The 17,406-nt window shown below is 42.9% G+C and overlaps 2 protein-coding genes across 5 annotated transcripts in view; both read left to right on the forward strand.

Annotated features, from left to right (window-relative positions):
- Window positions 1-1,124, forward strand: part of LOC138852726 (putative peptidyl-tRNA hydrolase PTRHD1) — a 15,664-nt gene extending 14,540 nt beyond the window's left edge. For all 3 annotated transcript variants that reach the window (XM_070085221.1, XM_070085219.1, XM_070085220.1), the window contains exon 3: window positions 611-1,124. In XM_070085221.1, coding sequence (XP_069941322.1) covers window positions 611-832 — 222 coding nt within the window. In that variant the 3' untranslated portion in view covers window positions 833-1,124. The remainder of the gene's footprint in view (window positions 1-610) is intronic.
- Window positions 1,125-3,968: 2,844 nt separating this feature from the next.
- LOC128692084 (uncharacterized) overlaps window positions 3,969-17,406 on the forward strand; it is a 43,166-nt gene continuing 29,728 nt past the window's right edge. For both annotated transcript variants that reach the window (XM_053781072.2, XM_053781073.2), the window contains exon 1: window positions 3,969-4,669. In XM_053781072.2, coding sequence (XP_053637047.1) covers window positions 3,978-4,669 — 692 coding nt within the window. In that variant the 5' untranslated portion in view covers window positions 3,969-3,977. The remainder of the gene's footprint in view (window positions 4,670-17,406) is intronic.

Below are 17,406 nucleotides of genomic sequence, written 5' to 3' on the forward strand. Positions count from 1 at the left end.
GTTACTGTGTCTAAAACTGCAGCCTCGTAGCAAGATTGTCCCCTTGGATGACTAACTTGATTGCCTTGATTGGAGTTTTTGCAGTAGTAGCTCAAAACTCAAGTAGTTTTGGCATCTCAGGCAAGCTTGCTAAGTTGATTCTACCCTGTCACACACCTCATGAACAGGTGATACCTGCTTAAGCACATGACATCACTGGACCTGACCCTATGTAGCTCACCTGATTTCCTTGCTGTACATTGAAGTGAAATAGCCCCCTAGTGGGTGAAACATATACTGTAATTAAATATTATAAATGTTGCATTTGTGTCTTTATTCCACAGTTTGTCATTAGTGTCATACCTGTTAATAAAGGTAATCTTAAATAAGACAAGCCTTTTATAATGTACAGTATTACTACCTAAATTCAAATATGTACTTTTATTATCTTTTACTCTTGAAATGTCATAATTTTCAAATAAAGTAGTGCCTGAGGTTCAAGTTGAAGCATCTTAGGTTTTTGATTTTTTATATCCATTTTTAGAACACGTCAGTAAAACATTTTTCTTCTCCAAACTTTTATATCTTCTGACATGTTACCATGCTGATACACTTGTTTTATTTATGGCAGGTGGTATTAGGAATTGAAAGTGAAACTAAACTGCGTAACTTATCTGAGAAATTAAATGAAGCATTCATTGATCACAAGCTATGGATTGAGCAGCCCGAAGATACCCCAACATGTCTAGTGACAAAACCATATCCAAAGGAGGAGGTTAGCAGATTATTTAAAAAGCTAAAATTATTAAAGATGGATAACCCATCCAGTTCAAGGGAAAGTACAGGCAACTAGCTGTTAAATATATTGTTCCGGATATTTATATTGCCTTTATATTCTCAGTGAGAATGTTCATATTGTTAATTTATTTATTCATGTGATGTGCTTTTTGAACATTTAATATTGCTTTTATATTAACAGTTGAATGTGAAAGTGCTGAAAAATCAGCATAGTATGTACTGTGGTACAGTATTTAACAACTTATCTATTTCTGTCACCTAGCTTGCTAGCTAAATTAGATGAAACTATTAAGAACATCTTAGATTTTGTAAGTACTGTATTGTACAGTAATATATTATATATAATTTGATTTGTGTTATTTTTCCCATTACATAGAGCATGGAATAATTTCCAAAGTGGTAAGTTACACTTGCAATACATATTCCTGCATTCATGTGCTTTGCCAAATATTTCTTTATGTTGGTCTGCCAATTACATGAAGTTACTGAGCTTAAAAATTCTGGTACTATAAGAAGTAAAAATAATTTGAGAAAAGAGGGAGCCTTTTTATCCACAAGTTATCTAAATAATGAGCACAATTAAGGAAACAGACTAAAATGTAAGCATCAAGTTTTTTTTTTTTTTTTTAATATCTTTATTATGCACCCCCCTACCCATCCTGTGGGCAGTAGTCAAAGGATTACAGAGGGATATAATGGGTCCAGGAACTGGGCCCCAAAGTTTTGATAGCTGAACAAGCTACAAGATAATGAACTCCAGGTAGATCTAGCATCAAGAGAAGCAATATTGCACAAAACACAGAAATTGTTTAACATTTATAATTAAATAATGGTTGCCAGACTACCAGGTGGTATAGTATTGTGCTAAACTTTAGGAAAGAACCAGTAGTAAGCATATAAACACAAATTTCTTTTTTTTTTCATTTTCATATTTCTTAATAGACAGTTGGTGCCTTAAATGCATACAACAGATGTGCTTTTATCCACCAATATTATACCATTCTCAGCCATACTGCTGCAGCATTCTATGAATCTACTGTAAAACTAATTGAATTCTTACACACACATAACACCAAAACTAAGTACATATAATGATATTGATAACTTAGGATATTGCTGCACTTTCTACATATATGTTTTATCCAGATGCATAGTTAGTTTTAACATCATTTAGTTGACAAAAATAAATTATCTAATTTATTAGATATACAAAATTGATGTCATGATTGCTTAACCTAGAATATAGGGTACTCGTGCATCAATAAATAACAAAAAGGCACAATACCGTGACTGGAACGATACACAAATAACCCGCACATAAAAGAGAGAAGCTTACAACGACCATTGACTTTGTCAATGATTGGACCATTGACTTTGTCAATGGTCCAAGTCGGACCGAAATGTCGTCGTAAGCTTCTCTCTTTTATGTGCGGGTTATTTGTGTACTCGTGCATCCGTTGGTATCATCTTCATCTCATGTACCTAGGGACAGGGATTCGTTCTCTGGCACGGGTGAAACATTGGGCATGTTTCTATAAACCTGCTGCCCCTATTCACCTAGTAGTAAGTAGGTATCTGGGTGTTAGTCGGCAGTTGTGGGTCGCATCCTGGGGGAGGATTAAAGGCTCCCAATGAAAATAAGACTGACTGTCTGTGATGAAGCACAGACTATTGGGTTATCCTGGATAGCTAACCCTCCAGGTTAAAAATTCCAACAAAGTCTTATCTTAATGTATAAAAATAGCTAATATGTTTATACCTGACTACACGTGCTCTGAAGGTTATATGTACATGTGTTGGTAGTCTGCCTAACCAGAGAACAGTAACATTCATGTGGTCTTTGCAAATGGATATTATTATTATGTTCATGGGATGCACTAAACCAGTGCAGGTCACACACTGCCTAGAAAACAAGAAATGATTGGGTTTGATCTCAGGAATTGGTGGAAAGCTCTAATTCCTTGGATCAGAAGCACTTTTAACAGCATCAAGGAAAAGGAAGTATGATCAGTTACCAGATTGGCAAAAACAAGAGGTATAGGGTATACACAAATTGTTAAATAAACACAGCTACAAGTATTACTACTAATGAATTTATAATTACATTCATTTGTGAAATTTATAGTTGTACATGCAACTGTGATCATTGTTATAGTTATGGGGAAGCACTAAACCTGTAGTGAATTTATAGAACAACAATTAAGAGAAATTAAAATTATCAGACATGTACCAGTATATAAATTTGGTTCAGTCTTATATTTAAATAAGCACGAAGGTAATTACATTAATTAGTCACGGTGGCCTGGTGGCTAAAGCTCCCGCTTCACACACGGAGGGCCCGGGTTCGATTCCCGCCGGGTGGAAACATTCGACACGTTTCCTTACACCTGTTGTCCTGTTCACCTAGCAGTAAATAGGTACCTGGGTGTTAGTCGACTGGTGTGGGTCGCATCCTAGGGGACAAGATTAAGGACCCCAATGGAAATAAGTTAGACAGTCCTCGATGACGCACTGACTTTCTTGGGTTATCCTGGGTGGCTAACCCTCCGGGGTTAAAAATCCGAACGAAATCTTATCTTATCTCTTCAACCTTAGTTTGCGTATTGTAGTCCTGTTTATATAAGTGCTATATATGATGACATTAACCTAGGATATAACAATAATTCATTAAAATAATTTGAATGCAACTTCAGCTATACTCAACACTGCTCACCAAGTCCCAGAACTGGACATCAGTCTTAATATTACATTTAAACGGAAGAAAAACAGCTCAGGCAGGTCGCTGCTGTAGATTAAAATGCAGATAGTTTAAGTTTCCAGTTAACCCTTATTACTCTGTAGGGGTCTATGGCCTCTCTAATAAGCTATAATGATTGATTGGTATGACAAAAGGTATCATGTTCCTAAGTCAAAGGCAGGGGAGGAAGCCGGAGGACTTCCTGCAGTGGCTCAAATTCAGGCGCCATCAGCTGCCAGAATAATAATCACTACGTCTTCACTCAGTAATCTACAGTGATGAACACTAACAACACTTTTATGATATATATAAAAAAGTTTATTTTAATACCTGTAAAATGTGGGGAATTAGTTTTTTTTTTTGTTTACATATTTACAAGATATACGAGAAGAGCAGCATGACTATTATTATTGGTAGAGTGAATGGTTGGTCCCCCCCAGGACGGTGGCCAGACCAGCCTGGCATGGCAGAGAACAACAATGTTGGTCAGCACACTGCTCCCCACACCCACACCAAGCTTCATCTACTCTGTCACCGACTCTTACACGATGCCAAGGAGACTGGCATCGTCGTCGACCATCTCATGGATGTGTACATGGCTACCAGATGTGGCAAGCTGAAAGTTAGTAAGGAAGATTGTAGTAAAATAGCGGCGAGTGCCAAATCATGCCGCTGGCGGAGATGGGTAGTGGGTGCCATCGCAGTGGTCGCACTGAGCTTCGTGTTAAATTCTTATTCTGAAGTGTTTATCAAATTAAAGAATGATTTTATCTCTTCGAAATGCATCATCCGGAACAACTACTTTGTAATGGAAGCCACACGGCCGCGGACCAAGTGTGAACGAGTGTGTAGCGACATGGGCGGCCCCATTATACTGAGTGCCAACATCTCTCGGGATGAGTTCGAAAGATGGGCGTACCTCTCCCGCCCGTTGGTGGTCCGGGGCGCCGCCGCATACTGGGCAGCTCTCGAGAGGTTCTCAGTGGTCTTCTTTCGCAGCGTGTACGACAGTATCGAGGGTTCTTATGACGCTGTGACTGACGACTGTCAGTTCCTGCCGTTTCGAACTGAGTTCGTGGACCTGCGGGCGGCCCTGGACATGCACCCGGCCCGAGCCGCCAGGCTTCCTGGCACACCCCCATGGTATTTTGGCTGGTGAGTGTACATATATCTTCATATATATCAGAAGTCCCCACTTATATTTAGATATATCTAGAACGTATTTCAGATTTGAAAATTAGTAGGTCAAGATAAAAATAATCGGGAAATTTGACACATTTTAAACAGTATTATAAATTTGTATAGTGCTTCCCAGGGCACATTTATAATATATAATAATTCATGTTAAGCGCTAAGCTCATGTGGGTCATTCATCGCAAGATGAAGTGGAGGCTTGATCCTCCGTCTGCTGAGGTTTAGCGCTTAGTTTTGATTATAATAATAATCCATCTGCTGAGGGCGAGTCAAACGCTCTTCCTTCATCACAAAGATTTAACCTGGGACAACGCAGTAAAGTCAGTGTGAAATTTCTAAAATATGTATGTTTCAGAACTTGTATTTCAGAATATGTAGATCCAGCCTTTGTGTTGTATGTATTTAAGATTGGATATGCCTAGGATATGTATGCCCAGTAAGATATAAATAAAGATTCCCAGGGGTATATAAAGAAAAAGCTTAAAGCGTCTAACCAAAACAGAACTCCCAACAGTGTCGATAAATTGGACAAATTCGGATTTAAAAAATATTTACCAAAGCATTTCCTAGCACTTACGGGTAAATCAGGGAGCAGAAGCTTAACGTTGAGTGAGGTACCATTATAATATTCAGTCCTCTAAGCAGGTGATTTGTCGCTGGTGGGGAGCTAAGTGATTCAAGAAATTGGGCCTTTAAACTCCTCTTCTGGTAAACATTAGGGACGTGGCTTCCATTAGATTCATTCATTCATTAGGGATTTACCGGTACTTCCGGCCCGGGTCTTCTCCAGATGGCTTCCATTAGATACCTGCTGTCCCTGTTCACCCATCAGTTTAAAATGGGTACCTGGGTGTTAGTCGACTGTTGTGGGTCGCATCGCAGCGCTGTATAGCCCTTGTGGCTTAGCGCTTCTTTTTGATTATAATTATAATAATGTGGGTCGCATCCTGGGACAAAACTGACCTAATTTGTCCGAAATGCTCAGCATAACAAGCGGCTTTCTATATAGTAGTATGTCATTGATGTCAGCTAGGACTGTATACCTTGTACATGTACTTGCAGTAAATAAAGATATTATTATTAATAACAAAAAGGCACAATACCGTGACTGGAACGATACACAAATAACCCGCACATAAAAGAGAGAAGCTTACGACGACGTTTCGGTCCGACTTGGACCATTGACAAAGTGACTTTGTCAATGGTCCAAGTCGGACCGAAACGTCGTCGTAAGCTTCTCTCTTTTATGTGCGGGTTATTTGTGTATATTATTATTCTTTGGCTCAAACTTGATTGCCTCTCCTCCCCCAGGTGCTGTCTGACCCTTATTTGTGCATCACCTGGATATCATTATTTGAGAAACGTTTCGGCCATCAGGGGCTTTGTCAACCTATATTATATTGATAAAGCCCCTACTGGGCAATAAAAACGTTAAGATACTCAGAAGTTGCATGTCTTATTCAGCAGCTTGTACGTATTATATATTGTTGATCTAACATTACAACAGGTTTAGTGTTCCAAGAAATGTTTTAACAGCTAGTAGAAATATGAAAAGGAAAATATTATATTACTAGTTTCATGTTTTAATGACCCATACGGGTTTAGCGCTTCCCCATGATTAATTGTAATTACCCAAAACATGTTATATGTACCACAGTAAACTTAACCGAACCTGTTGTGTTTGTTATGGTTTGTGACGTCACCACTGAGGCTGGCGCCCGGATGCTTTATTTTCAGCCAGAGAAAGAAACAGTAATGTTGGGTAACACTTCTGTTATAAGAGATTTCGTTCGGATTTTTAACCTCGGAGGGTTAGCCACCCAGGATAACCCAAGAAAGTCAGTGCGTCATCGAGGACTGTCTAACTTATTTCCATTGGGGTCCTTAATCTTGTCCCCCAGGATGCGACCCACACCAGTCGACTAACACCCAGGTACCTATTTGCTGCTAGGTGAACAGGACAACAGGTGTAAGGAAACGTGTCGAAATGTTTCCACCCGCCGGGAATCGAACCCGGGCCCTCCGTGTGTGAAGCGGGAGCTTTAGCCACCAGGCCTTGGTGGTGTTATGAGACTTGTTCTTCCTTGCTTTGCTTCACTGATGATTTTTTTTTTTTGTACTACTTTTGAAGGAAACCGGTCATTGACTATGGTGCGGGAGTGAGACTTTTATTCAGGGAGCTCAACATCTCCTATTTTGGAACACGTATTCCATTTTCCGCCCAAATTCGAGAATTTTTTCCCCCGAAAGCCAGAAGTTAGGGCTCAGTTCAGTTTTGGTTGTGGTAGCAACCCCAATACCAATATTTGTCAGTGCTGCAGCTTGTTCCTCATACAGTGAAAATAATTCATACAATTTAGTTTTGAGCTAATCTAGATTAAATACCCAGAGGAGGTTCTGTATAACGAAACTTTTTTAAGCCTAAATTTATTACAACAATCCTGAAATATTTGGTAAATGGTATGCGCATATTGCAGTGTAATTAATGACGTTAATTTAAAAATTATATGCCTATAACATTCTCGTACTTACACATGATGTAGCCGTTTATTATTATTATCATCATTATCATACAGCGCCTGTGGGGGATGTGGAAAGTATTCAGGTTTAATTCAAGGAAATGGAGTACAGATCCAATTCCCTAGATCAAGAGCACCTCACCAGCATCAAGGAACCTTCCTTTAGGGGCCTGTAGCCGTTCAAAGCAGCAGTTTGTAAAACAAAAAATATTGAACATGTAGATTACATATAAGAGTTGTGCATGGTTGTCGTATTCTTATTTTTTTTTTAAACAGAGGCATATTTTCGGGTTTAATGGAAATGTAGTGGAATTAGTGCTTAATATATACGCAAGAACCAAAGAGTGGGTGATAACAGTATTTTATGCAAGGAACGAGGGAGAGGGAGCGTCCCTCATGTTTACGTTGTTGTTGAGTGGGGAAGGGATAGGTGCTTGTGTTAGGTTGTATTTTATTAACGTGGTCTGAGTGGTATGGGGAGGGGAGAGGAGGTTGCAAGTTGGTGGGAGTCTAGTGGAAGGGGGCAGGGTGCATGTTGGTTGGAGTATGTTGGACGGAAGTTGCAAGTTGGTAGGAGTGTCGTGGGAAGGGATATGTTGCAAGTTGGTGGGAGTGTCATGAGAAGGGAGAAGTTGCAAGTTGGCGGGAGTGTCATGAGAAGGGAGAAGTTGCAAGTTGGTGGGAGTGTCATGAGAAGGAAGTTGCAAGTTGGCGGGAGTGTCATGAGAAGGGAGAAGTTGCAAGTTGGCGGGAGTGTCATGAGAAGGGAGAAGTTGCAAGTTGGCGGAAGTGTCATGAGAAGGGAGGAAGTTGCAAGTTGGCGGGAGTGTCATGAGAAGGGAGGAAGTTGCAAGTTGGCGGGAGTGTCATGAGAAGGGAGGAAGTTGCAAGTTGGCGGGAGTGTCAGGAGAGGGGAGGAAGTTGCAAGTTGGCGGCAGTGTCATGAGAAGGGAGGAAGTTGCAAGTTGGCGGGAGTGTCATGAGAAGGGAGGAAGTTGCAAGTTGGCGGGAGTGTCATGAGAAGGGAGGAAGTTGCAAGTTGGCGGGAGTGTCACGAGAAGGGAGATGTTGCAAGTTGGTGGGAGTGTCATGAGAAGGGAGGCAGATGCAAGTTGGCGGCAGTGTCATGAGAAGGGAGGAAGTTGCAAGTTGGCGGGAGTGTCGTGAGAAGGGGGATGTTGCAAGTTGGCGGGAGTGTCATGAGAAGGGAGATGTTGCAAGTTGGCGGGAGTGTCATGAGAAGGGAGAAGTTGCAAGTTGGCGGGAGTGTCATGAGAAGGGAGGAAGTTGCAAGTTGGCGGCAGTGTCAGGAGAGGGGAGGAAGTTGCAAGTTGGCGGGAGTGTCATGAGAAGAGAGGAAGTTGCAAGTTGGCGGGCTGTATAGCCCTTGTGGCTTAGCACTTCTTTTTTATTATAATAATAATAATAATAATAATAATAATAATAATGCAAGTTGGCGGGAGTGTCAGGAGAAGGGAGGAAGTTGCAAGTTGGCGGGAGTGTCATGAGAAGGGAGAAGTTGCAAGTTGGCGGGAGTGTCATTAGAAGGGAGAAGTTGCAAGTTGGCGGGAGTGTCAGGAGAAGGGAGGAAGTTGCAAGTTGGCGGGAGTGTCATGAGAAGGGAGAAGTTGCAAGTTGGCGGGAGTGTCAGAAGGGAGAAGTTGCAAGTTGGCGGGAGTGTCATGAGAAGGGAGGAAGTTGCAAGTTGGCGGGAGTGTCATGAGAAGGGAGATGTTGCAAGTTGGTGGGAGTGTCATGAGAAGGGAGGCAGTTGCAAGTTGGCGGGAGTGTCATGAGAAGGGAGGAAGTTGCAAGTTGGCGGGAGTGTCGTGAGAAGGGGGATGTTGTAAGTTGGCGGGAGTGTCATGAGAAGGGAGGAAGTTGCAAGTTGGCGGCAGTGTCAGGAGAGGGGAGGAAGTTGCAAGTTGGCGGGAGTGTCATGAGAAGGGAGGAAGTTGCAAGTTGGCGAGAGTGTCAGGAGAAGGGAGGAAGTTGCAAGTTGGCGGGAGTGTCATGAGAAGGGAGAAGTTGCAAGTTTGCGGGAGTGTCATGAGAAGGGAGAAGTTGCAAGTTGGCGGGAGTGTCATGAGAAGGGAGGAAGTTGCAAGTTGGCGGGAGTGTCATGAGAAGGGAGATGTTGCAAGTTGGCGGGAGTGTCATGAGAAGGGAGATGTTGCAAGTTGGCGGGAGTGTCATGAGAAGGGAGGCAGTTGCAAGTTGGCGGGAGTGTCATGAGAAGGGAGGAAGTTGCAAGTTGGTGGGAGTGTCGTGAGAAGGGGGATGTTGCAAGTTGGCGGGAGTGTCATGAGAAGGGAGATGTTGCAAGTTGGCTGGAGTGTCATGAGAAGGGAGATGTTGCAAGTTGGCGGGAGTGTCATGAGAAGGGAGGAAGTTGCAAGCTGCGAGTGTCATGGGAGGGAAAAAGGTTGAAGTTGGCGAGTGTCATAGGAAGGGTGGGGGTTGCATGTTGGTGAGATGATTATGGGAGGGAAAAATAAGTCAATTTGGGAGGAGGAAGTTTCTTGGCGGTGGGGTGACGGGGGGGGGGGTAGGAGTATTTGGTGATTGTTGGTTATATTTTAATGTCATTTCTAACCCTTGCAGTTGATGTATGGTAGATTTTTCCCAGTTCTAAGACGTTGGCAGATTGGACTTGAGTGTTATGGTGTAGGGTAGATTGGCAGTACATAGTATTCTGGGAGGGTTTGGAGGATATTTCGATGTGTGTGGTAGGTGGAGAATTGTAGTGGGGAAGTGTGATCGGTAGGGTACTGATGTAGTAGGTGGGAAAGTATAGTGGGTAAGTGTTTGCGCAGTAATTGATGTTGTGGTTGTTGATCAGCGGGTGCGGAGTTGTGGTGTAGGTGTTCAAAGGAGGGAATAAGGCGTGGGATTGGTGTTGATTGGTCGTTTTTGCTGAGCTTCCTATGGGTTTGTGGGAGATCCTTTTTCACCTTTGAAGAATCATACTATCGCGTGTTTATCTCCAGAGTTTTATCACTGCGTGGCATTATTGTTACACTTCCCAAAAGTATCTTGCCAATACACATTTGGAGCAGGTTGATTTTTCCTTGCATTTATTTGTGACATATCGAAGCAAGTAACACATGCAATATGGAATGTTAGGTGGCTTTCTGCTTGCATGTTGTAGGTGGGAGTGTTATTGGCCATACACGTATGCCAGCCGAAGTTTTTTTCTGCCTAGGCTTCAGTAACTGTCATCAGCCTGTGTTTGGCAACGCCTTCGTAGTTTGTCACTTATGTTGACCAGACTATGATGAAGTCACTCGAGTTCTTGGCGGCATATTTGATACTTTTCACGATAGGCCTGTTTGGTTCCAACGGTTGTCCTAGCTCCTGTGATGGTTCTAAAGCAATTAATAACGCGTCGGATCTAATATTTAAATCCCATTTTGTCATTACCTGGAGTATACCTGGAGAGGGTTTCGGGGGTCAACGCCCCTGCGGCTTGGTCTGAGACCAGGCCTCGTGGTGGATCAGGGTCTGATCAACCAGGCTGTTACTGCTGGCCACACGCAAACTGACGTACGAACCACAGCCCGGCTGGTCAGATACTGACTTTAGGTGCCTGTCCAGCGCTTTCTTGAAAGACAGCCAGGGGTCTATTGGCAATCCCCCTATGTATGCTGCGAAGCAGTTGAACAGACTTGGGCCCCGGACACTTATTGTGTTGTCTCTGTGTACTCGTGGCGCCCCTGCCGAGTCTTTTGCTTTCATAGGGAGTGATTTCCGTGTGCAAGTTTGGTACTAATCCCTCTAGGATTTTCCAAGTGTATATTATCATGCATCTCTCGCCTGCGTTCCAGGGAATACAAATCAAGGGCCTTCAACCGTTCCCTGTAATATAGGTGCCTTATCGTACTTATGTGTGCCGTGAAAGTTCTTTGTACACTCTCCAGGTCAGCAAATTCGCCTTCCATGAGCTTGGCGTCCCTAGTATTGAAGGTTCTCATTATCCATCCTATCATTTTCCTAGCAGATGCGGTAGATACATTGTTGTGGTCTTTGAAGCTGAGATCCTCTTGACATTATCACTCCCAAACCATACCACGGACGGGGATAGAACCCGCGATCAGAGTCTCAAAACTCCAGACCGTCGCGTTATTCACGGTCTGGAGTTTTGAGACTGATCGCGGGTTCTATCCCCGTCCGTGGAGTGGTTTGTTTGCAATCGTGTCATTACGATTTCGTGAGTCAAGTTATCACTCCCAAGTCGTTCACATTACTTTTTCGCTCTGTTGTAGAATTTCTCGGGTTCCAAGGTCATGACTGCAACGTAACGCGTCACCAACATCAAACAAGTCGTACAATCATACAATTTACTGCGGTATTCATGTAATTTTCTGTGTCAGCGGTGAGGGGTGTCATGACTACTCTGTTGAATTCATTAGTCTTGCGATCTCAGATGTGTATCTCTGAAAGGTGGCACTCTATTGTGTATTTACCTCAGGGAGTAATCAGCACCCAATAGCCGATAGCAGAAAGTGATAAAACCTGACAGCCGACAGCAGGAAGCGACCAGGACTCGACATCCGACACTAGTGATCAGCACCTAACTGCTGACAGCAGAAAATTATTAACAACTAACAACCGACTACAGTATGTGTTCAGCACCCAACATCCGACAACAGAAAGCGATCACCACCCAACAGCCGACAGCAGGAAGTGATCAGCACTCGACCGCTAACAACAGAAAGTGATCAGCAGGCAACAGGAAGTGATCACAGCCAGCCGGAACCGTTGTGACGGCCACCCCCTCTGGTTGAGTTGTGTGGTTGGCATTCCACTCCTCTGACGCGCCTGCACACATATATCCCTGATATTGCTCATTGTTCCGGAAATCATCCGGTCTCAAACCAGGCCTATTACTTGACGATCCAACCAGGTTGTTAGTACCTACGGCATCATTTGTTAATCCAGTTGTTTATTCACTTTAAATTCATCCGAAAAATATTATTACCCACACGAAACATTTTTTTTTTTTACCTTTTGCACATTAATGCTTTTTTTTTTTGCATATACATATTAAAATTGTTTTAACATATGCAGATTTAATATTTCTTACGTTATAGGCATGCATCGTGACAAGTGATTCTTAACTAAATATAATTAAAAATCCTGGAATACAGGGCAAACTCAAAAGCATGCACTTGAGCGAAGGTTCATGGGCGAGACTTGAAAGTGATGTCAGAGTATCTCACAGAATATCTTGAACTGGCTTATCAAGAACAGTTTGTAATTATCTTATCTAGAAAGTCTCTGAAAACCCCTGTTGCTTGCTGAGATATCTCTTAGTGACGTTAGTATAAATATAGCGTTTATATTTTTTTTCTGTGGGATTATTTTGAACCGTCTACCACATATCCGTGGCCGGACAGATGACCGACGGACACTTAGCCGACAGACATTTGACTGATGGACAATTGTCCGAAGGGACATTGCGTCGACAGTCATTAGGCCGAACGGATAATTCTTTTTTTTTTTTCGGAAGCATGCTATGATGAATACCAATTCGGCCATATGTCCATTTGAATAAATGTCCGGGAGCCCACATATCATGGAAAGTGGTTTTTTCAGTGTATAGGCTTGGAACCAGTCCTTTCAGTATTATATAGCGCCGCATACCACGCACTGTATTACATATCAGGTGGCATATCCGACATAATACCCATACACAACTATCCTGCGTATAAAGAGACGCCTATGACGACATTTCGGTCCAAGTCGTACTGAAATGTCATCATAAGTTTTTCTGTGTAGAATATTTGTGTATTGTTCCAGTGACGGTATTGTTGCTTTTTATTTTATATTATCAACCCGAAATGGTACTACTCATGACGTACCGGTAGTATATCAAAGATTTCACCATCCTGATACTGGTAATACTCGTGTACCTGGTGTATTATCTAAGGTGAATTGAGACACTTATGCAACATATGGGAATCTTTATTGAAGGAACGTTTATCACATCTGTCAGACACTGCAACGTCATGGGATCTTGATACAATGAATTCTTCAACACTTGTCTAATGTTTGGACAAAGACCTACTTACACTAGTGGATGGTCCCACTGTGATCCCGCCTCCTGCTTCGACTCGCCTGACTGCAGTATATAAGCCACTTCTCTGGCCCTATGCTGTACTTCTACAAGTGATGGACTGAACACATCGATTCCAGGCTGAGGGACTGATTACCTCAACTTATCCTCCCCTTATACCTTCCTGCTTGGTATTGGGCTGATGAAGCCACTGTGTGGCGAAACGTTTCTTCAATAAAGATTCCCATATGTTGCGTGTCTCAATTCTTCAAGCTGTCGGTTTTCAAAACCATTTATCACATCAGAGGTATCGCACACCTGAAACTGGTATTACTCGTGTCCCTCCTGCCTTATGGTCTTTCTCATGTGCCTGGTGATATAGTATATCCAACATACCACCCATCCTATAATGCTCGCGTCTAGCATAATAGGTGTTTTAGGGCAAGACTGTCTGCCACTATCATTATAAATGGTATACGTTACGGACAAGTTGATAAGTAAGACATATCCAACACTAAGGTTTTTTTTTATTGTCGAAACGTTTCTCTTGCGCTACAGTCATCAGTTGAATACAGAAATGAATCACACTCTTGGAGGCAGCGTTGGTCGAAGACGAGGTGAAGCGGTAGTTATCCAGTATGATATACGTTACTTGTCGGTATTGTATACCATTTATAATGACATTTGTCTGGCACTGCAGCACCGTGATATCTTGAACAAGGGATGTCTTCCACAGCTTTTTTTTTTTTTTTTAAATGACCTGTTTCCAAGTTGGCTCATCTCATATGTGACCTCATATCCATGCTGCTACGCCTCGCCTTCCTGGATATAAGAATTTGGCATATTGCGTCTGCTTTAGCCTAGCCCAGAAGTGTGTTTGATTCATCTCTGCATTCGACGGATGAAGCCTGCAACGTGGTTAAACGTTTTGCCAATAAAGATTCCTAATGTTCCACATGTGTCTTACTTATCAAGGCTGCCAGTGATCGATAACAGGATTTTTTTTTTGGTGTGTGTGTGTGTGTGTGTGTGTGTGTGTGTGTGTGTGTGTGTGTGTGTGTGTGTGTGTGTGTGTGTGTGTGTGTGTGTGTGTGTGTGTGTGGTGCGGGGACAGGTACTGTAGTAGGTTTGCCGGTCTTGTCCCGGTCCGGGTCTTTTCCAGATAGTGACCCGGCGAGGTGGACAGGTAAAAAAAAAATGGAAAGACACTGATCGCCCAGGTTAGTATTGTATGGTGCAACCCACCCACCTAAATTTTAAATCAATTTTTAATATACTCTTTTCAGAAAATTTCTCGAGTTATGCTATTTAGGATATGTTTAATTGTAGTCTATTAATACATATTAACCACAACAGTAAATGAAATATTTCATGAGGCGATAAAGTTTTTTGAAACAAACAAAAAAGGGGATCCACAGTCAGATAATCATTGTTTAAGTTCGTTTAACAACTACCTATTTGACTGTCTTAGTCTCTGTGACCAAATTACTTTGGGAGGAGGGGCCAATGTGTGGCATAGCGCGTCTGGCCTTTCGCACCTCTAAGCTGGACCGTCTCGGTTCCACGACTATTGTAATTTCCTGTACTTTCCTGTACTTTCTCGAACTTCTGAACATTTTTTTTTATCAAGCGTGAGTTTCATGATATCTAACTTGTCTAACCACGTTTGTCCTTGTCAGCTCTTCAAGTATTGTGAATCAGCCTCTGACGTGATAGTGTCAAATACCTCATTGTTATCCATGAAATACAGTCCATCTGTCCCCGATTTCCTCAAGGGAAGTTTCTTGATGCCGGTGAGATTTGGATCCATGGAATTGGTTCTAGTGTTCCCTTCCTTTGATCAAACCTGATTGTCTCCCATTCCTCAAGAGCTCTATGACCCGTACGGGTTTAGCTCTTCCCATGAATGTAATATTATTTCTCACTTGTTTCATCTCCGTTCCCTCTTATATTATTTTCATTGTCTTCCTTGGGAAGCGCTAGAAAGTTAGGGGTCATACTGCGCTAGGGGGATAAGCAATCAGGTTTGATCCAAGGAAGGGAGAGTAGCTTCAATTCTTGGAGCAAGTAGTTAGTTCCCCAACATCACCGCACCCATCCCCCCTTTTCCTTCCCTTTGAAGGATTACCTTTCATAAAACTAAGAGGTTCATGAGGCAGGAGTTCCAATGTGGACTGTGCTGGTGTCGCTCATGTGTCTGGGCGTTCCACTACTTTTCTAATTATCTTCTGCAGGACATTAGATGATTAGAGTAGGCACGTCAGGAATACAGTGTGTGTGTGTGTGTGTGTGTGTGTGTGTGTGTGTGTGTGTGTGTGTGTGTGTGTGTGTGTGTGTGTGTGTACTCGCCTGTTAGTGGTAGCAGGGGTCGATTCATAGCTCCTGGTCCCGCCCCTTCATTGATCGCTACTAGGTCCTCTCTCTCCCTGCTCCACGAGCTTTATCGTACCTCTTCTTAAACCTGTGTATGGGTCCTGCCTCCACTGCATCACTCTCCAAGTTTCACTTCCTGACAACTCTATGACTGAAATACTGTACTTCCTAACATATATATAACTCCTCTGAGTTTTCATCTTCCAGTTGTGACCCCTCGTTGTGTCCCATCTCTGAAACATTGTCCCTATCCACCGTGTCAATTCCTCAGTATTTTATATGTCGTTGTCATGTCACTTCCATTCCTTTCGTCCTCCACTGTCGTCAGGTTGATTTCCCTCGTAGGACATGCCTCTTAGCTCTGGGACTAGTCTTGTTGCAAACCTTTGCACTTTCTCTAATTTCTTGACGTGCTTAACCAAATGTGGGTTCCATACTGGTGATGCATACTCCAATATGGGCCTGACGTACATAGTGTACAGTGTCTTGATTGATTCCTTACTCAGGTGTCAAAATGCTATTCGTAGGTTTACCAGACGCCCATATGCTGCAGCAGTTATTTGGTTGGTGTGCGCCTCAGGAGATGTGCTCGGTATGATACTCACCTCAAGATTCTTTTCCTTGAGTGAGGTTTGCAGTCTGCTGTCTTCTTTGACCTTCCCTAGTCTTCATGACTTTGCACTTGCTGGGGTTAAACTCCAGGACCCAATTGTAGGGCCAGGCTTGCAGCCTGTCCAGATCCCTTTGTAGCCCTACCTGATCCTCATCCGTTTGAATTCTTCACATTAGCTTTACATCCTCTGCAAACAGGGAAGCCGCTGAAGCTATCCCCTTTTGTCATGTCACTCAAATATACCAGAAACAGCGCCGGCCCTAGGACTGACGCTTGTAGAACTCAGCTCGTCACAGGCGCCCATTCTGACACCCCGTCATGTACCAACACTCGTTTCCTTCCTGTCAGTTGTTCTCTGATACACTTGAGTGTCTCTCCTGTTTTTCGTACCTGATCCTCTAGCTTCTGCACTGATCTGTTGTGTAGAAATGTGTCAAAAACCCTCTAACAGTCCAATAACGTGCAGTCTACCCACCCCTCTCTCCTGTCTTACTTCTGTCACCTTGTCATAAAACTCCAGTAGGTTTGTGACACAGGATTTCCCTTTCCTGAAACCGTGCTGCTTATCGTGTATAAACTCGTTCTTGTGTAGGTGCTCCACCACTCTTCTGATAAATTTCTCCGCGACTTTGCATACTATACATGTCGGTGACACTGGTCTGTAAATTAATGCTGCCCGTCTGTCTCCTTAAAAAATGGGATTACATGTGCTGTCATCCAGACCTCAGTTAGTTGCCCTGTTTCGATAGATGTGTTGAAGATTGTTGTTAGTGGCACACACAATGCCTCTGCTCCCTCTCTCAGGACCCACGGAGAGATGTCCGATCCCACTGCCTTTGAGGTATCTAATTCACTTAGCAGCCTCTTTACTTCCTTCCTGCTAGAAAAATGACAGGATGGATAATGAGAACCTTCAAAACTAGGGAGGCCAAGCCCATGATGACACTCTTCAGGTCACTTGTTCTATCTAGGCTGGAATATTGCTGCACACTAACAGCACCTTTCAAGGCAGGTGAAATTGCCGACCTAGAAAATGTACAGAGAACTTTCACGGCGCGCATAACGGAGATAAAACACCTCAATTATTGGGAGCGCTTGAGGTTCCTAAACCTGTATTCCCTGGAACGCAGGAGGG

Source organism: Cherax quadricarinatus, chromosome 15 (genome assembly GCF_038502225.1).
Source record: "Cherax quadricarinatus isolate ZL_2023a chromosome 15, ASM3850222v1, whole genome shotgun sequence".
In the NCBI taxonomy this organism is placed as follows: Eukaryota; Metazoa; Arthropoda; class Malacostraca; order Decapoda; family Parastacidae; genus Cherax; species Cherax quadricarinatus.